The sequence below is a fragment of the Limulus polyphemus genome, unplaced genomic scaffold, assembly GCF_000517525.1.
Source record: "Limulus polyphemus unplaced genomic scaffold, Limulus_polyphemus-2.1.2 Scaffold2925, whole genome shotgun sequence".
NCBI lineage: Eukaryota > Metazoa > Arthropoda > Merostomata > Xiphosura > Limulidae > Limulus > Limulus polyphemus.
The window spans coordinates 132,545-136,801 of NW_013668535.1; the positions used below are offsets into that span (position 1 = coordinate 132,545).

Consider the following 4,257-nt stretch of genomic DNA (forward strand, 5'->3'; position numbering starts at 1 on the left):
ACTTTCTATTGGTTATAGGTAATATATAATGAAAGGTAAGAGAGAACCATCAACAAATTCAGAAAGAGAGGATGTGACAGGAGGAGTCTGTTTTCTAATCGATAGCTCTGTAACCAAAAAAAAATTGAATATTATAAAAATTATGGTTTGTCTGAGAAATAATGATTTTATAGAGAGTAATTTACGTTTAATTTCGTACTTTTCTGAGGGGTGATGGATAACATAGAGATGATGATATGCTAAGACAAAATGTGTCATGTGGATTTTTTTAATATTACTTTGTAGAATTAAGAGCTTAAAACTTGTATACTATTAAAATATAGATTTTATGCTATTCTGATTGGTATAACATAAACAAAAAGTAGTTTAATAAAATTGTGAATGTAAGACACTAAAACCTGATTTCATGTGTAGTAAAGGATACCTGTAGCGATAGGGTTAAAGGGCCACACAGGCTATCTAGCAGACATTTTTACTGGCCCGCCAGGATTTTTGGGGACCACTGGTTCCAGGCATCTACTAATTTTGAACCCTGTTGATGTACTATCATTTTGGCCATGCATTTATTTTTTTAAAACATGGTCTTAGAAGCCACTGTTCACATACATAAAGTAGTGTCAGTGAAAGATTTTCAAGGGTTTATTTCTTCTTTTTTCTATGACTAAGTATGCTGTTCTCCACAGAAACTTATTATAGTAAAAATAACAGAATCAAGTTCATAATCATGGCCATCCAACAGGTTCAACATCTATGGAAGAAGTAAATAATTATATTAAGGTGTGTGTGGCCAGATATTGGTTCTCATCATGGTTAGTAGTGTATACCGTCACCCAAGTCTAATTAAGGTTGTGCTGCCAGATATCGGTTCTCATCATGGTTAGTAGTGTATACCATCACCCAAGTCTAATTAAGGTTGTGCAGCCAGATATTGGTTCTTGTCATGGTTAGTAGTGTATACTGTCACCCAAATCTAAATAAGGTTGTGCAGCCAGATATCAGTTCTCATCATGGTTAGTAGTGTATACCGTCACCCAAGTCTAATTAAGGTTGTGCAGCCAGATATCGGTTCTTGTCATAGTTAATAGTGTATATTGTCACCCAAGTCTAATTATTAATTTGTTATTTGTGTAATTACTAGTTACTAATCACCAACTAGTTTTTATTCAAATTTTGGTTGTTAAACTGCTATCATCTTCAGGCAAGTCCTGAGAAAGACTGTTTCTGTGGTGATAGTGACCAGGATTTTATCCTGAGTCTTGAGAGAGAGACTGGTGTGTTATCCACTTGTATGCGGTTGTCCCCATTAGAACTTTAATCAACTGACTTATTTTAATGTTGTCATGGGAGGTATCCAGGTTTTCCCAACTTTTATGCTAGGTGTCTGAGTGTTTTAAGTATTTAGATGGATTCAACAGATGTCATCTTTTTTTTGTGTGTGGTTTATAGTTCATTATTTTGGTATTATTGCAATTTATGTTTGCTTTTCTTTTCTGGAATTAAGGGCTGTTGCAAACAGATCAATATTACATTCTTGTGGGTCTATCATACTCTTGAATTTTTAACTTTTTGTATGTCTTTATGGACTTTAGTACATTAGAGAAAGAAAAGAAGCCTTTTACACCCGCCTAACACATTACACACTCAGCCAATCTAGCACAGACATGAGAAAAACATGGATAACCCTCTTGATAGCTTTTAAGTTAGTGATATGATTAAAATCCTAATTGAGGTGACCCCAGATTAGCAGGTAGCACACCGACATTTCTATCAAGAAGACCGAAGGTCAAGTCTTGTCCACTACCAACAAAGTTTTACCAAAAAATATATTTGATCTTCATTTAGGATGTTCCAGAGGTTATGCAAATGAAATGTAAAAACTGTAAGATTAAAAGAGGTGTATTTTTATTCTTAGAAATAACCTTCATCAGAAATGATGTTATGTACCCTTCCCACAGAAGGGAAATGTGGTGCGTGTTTTTATATGCAAGTTCAACTGATGTGTAAGAATTACTGCAGCATGTGCAAGCTGTCTGGTGCACTATGGACAGTGTACATATGCTGAATCTTTCTTTCAAACATGAACCAATCCTTTATATAGAAACATAGAACTTCTTATGTTACTTCAATTAAAATACATAGAAGTCTTTAATTATGTTCATGAGCCACTTTAGTTGCCTGGATACCACATACTTAACAGTTGTAAAGACAGTCTCAGGAAAGCAAGTCTTTAAAAGTGATGTTGAAATCCTACTAAAAGCTCCATTTTTTAAGTTGCATGTACATGGTGTGAAAGCAAGATACAAAGTAATCTTTAAGATTGATTGGAACTAGTGTTTTTTTATACATAATTTTTTTGCTCATAATTTAAACTGTGCTCTTTTTCATTAAAGCAATTTTTTTCCCAATTTGTTTAGTGCTTCAGGGCATAATTAGCCAGAAAACAGTGAATATTACATCTTACATATAACAAATACAGGATGGTGTTGAGTCATTAGAATAATTTAAAATTACATTTTTAGATTATAAGACATATCACAACTTCATTAACAGATAAATTCCGAAATTTATTGTAAAATATTATATATTGAACTAACACTTCATAGTTAGCTGATGAGACAATATATAGTATGTGGCTAAAGTTATTAATTCATTGAGCTTATCTACATGAGGATCAAAAAATATTTAAAAATTATGCATTATTAACCTTACAGCATCTTCAAAAGAAAAGAAGAAGCCAAATGTGGAAGTTATTGACCTAACTCTTGAGAGTAGTAGTGATGAGGAAGAACTCCCTCCTTCCACATCTCAGTCTACACATCCCTTCACTTTCTATCTGAGTACTGGACAATCTTCAAGTTCACCAAGCTCTTCTGGAGCACCTGGACCTATAGTTTCAATTCCATCTCCTGCATCTCCATCATCATCCAACTCTTCTTTGCCTAGTATCATCAACTGTCCTCTTCCCCCTATTTCATCATCTGTTTCCACTTCTTCAGTAACGAAGCATTATAACAGTTCATTTCTTTCAGTAGCTTCACCTATAGACTCATCCAGTTCGTCCTCATCGTCATCTGCTGCATCATCTACTGGGTAAGTTCAAAATATTTAACAGAATATTAAAAGTGTATGATGTATATCTTTACTTTGACATTTATGTGTATGTACATAATTTACTCATGTTACAGAATTAACATACCACTGATACACTACTTTCTGAGTCTCAAAATATCTTGACTTGTTTCTGAACCAAGTGATAAGCAGATGGAACCTATAGCTGTATTAATATGCGTCGTTCAAATCTTTTCAGTTTCATTCCTCATTCACTGTTTTTGAAAGATAATGTTTGTTGAAGAAGAAAAGGTGTTCATTTCTGTTGCAACATTATCATAGTTATCATTAGTGGGGATCTAGGTCCCAAGTGATATGTAGTCTTTAAAAATATCATTGTTATCACTTGTGGGGATCTAGGCCCTAATTGATGTATAGTCTTTAAAAAATTGGATTATACATTACCAAACACTTTTCTTCACTTTTGTTTAGTTTTATAATACATTATTATCTGTTAAGATTTGTATAAAAACCAAAAGTGCATGATTTCATGTGAATTTTCCTTCAAAATCTGAAATAAAAATACATTTCAGAAGAACAAACAAAAGATAAATAATAGTCTTTTGTTCTTTGGTATGATATGTATGTTTTATAGTATATGTAGTTTCAAACAGTAGCTGCTCTGAGATACATCTCCTCAAGGCATGTTGACTGCAAGTTGTTCTGAAGTGCATCTCCTCCAGGCATGTTGACTGCAAGCTGCTTTGAGATGCATCTCCTTAGGGCATGTTTACTGCAAGCTGCTTTGAGATGCATCTCCTTAGGGCACGTTGACTGCAAGCTGCGTTGAGATACACCTCCTCAGGGCATGTTGACTGCAAGCTGTTCTGAAGTGCATCTCCTCCAGGCATGTTGACTGCAAGTTCTGAAGTGTATCTCCTCAGGGCACATTGACTGCAAGCTGCTTTGAGATGCATCTCCTCAGGGCACGTTGACTGCAAGCTGCTTTGAGATGCATCTCCTTCGGGCACGTTGACTGCAAGCCGCTTTGAGATGCATCTCCTCAGGGCATGTTGACTACAAGCTGCTTTGAGATGCATCTCCTTAGGGCACATTGACTGCAAGCTGCTTTGAGATATACCTCCTCAGGGCACATTGACTGCAAGCTGGTTTGAGATATACCTCCTCAGGGCACATTGACTGCAAGCT

General features: G+C 35.2%; 1 protein-coding gene across 2 annotated transcripts in view; it reads left to right on the forward strand.

Annotated features, from left to right (window-relative positions):
* Positions 1–4,257, forward strand: part of LOC106468232 (E3 SUMO-protein ligase PIAS2-like) — a 63,251-nt gene that overhangs the window by 43,658 nt on the left and 15,336 nt on the right. For both annotated transcript variants that reach the window (XM_022396565.1, XM_013928645.2), the window contains exon 11: positions 2,712–3,090. In XM_022396565.1, the coding sequence (XP_022252273.1) occupies positions 2,712–3,090 (379 nt within the window). The remainder of the gene's footprint in view (positions 1–2,711; positions 3,091–4,257) is intronic.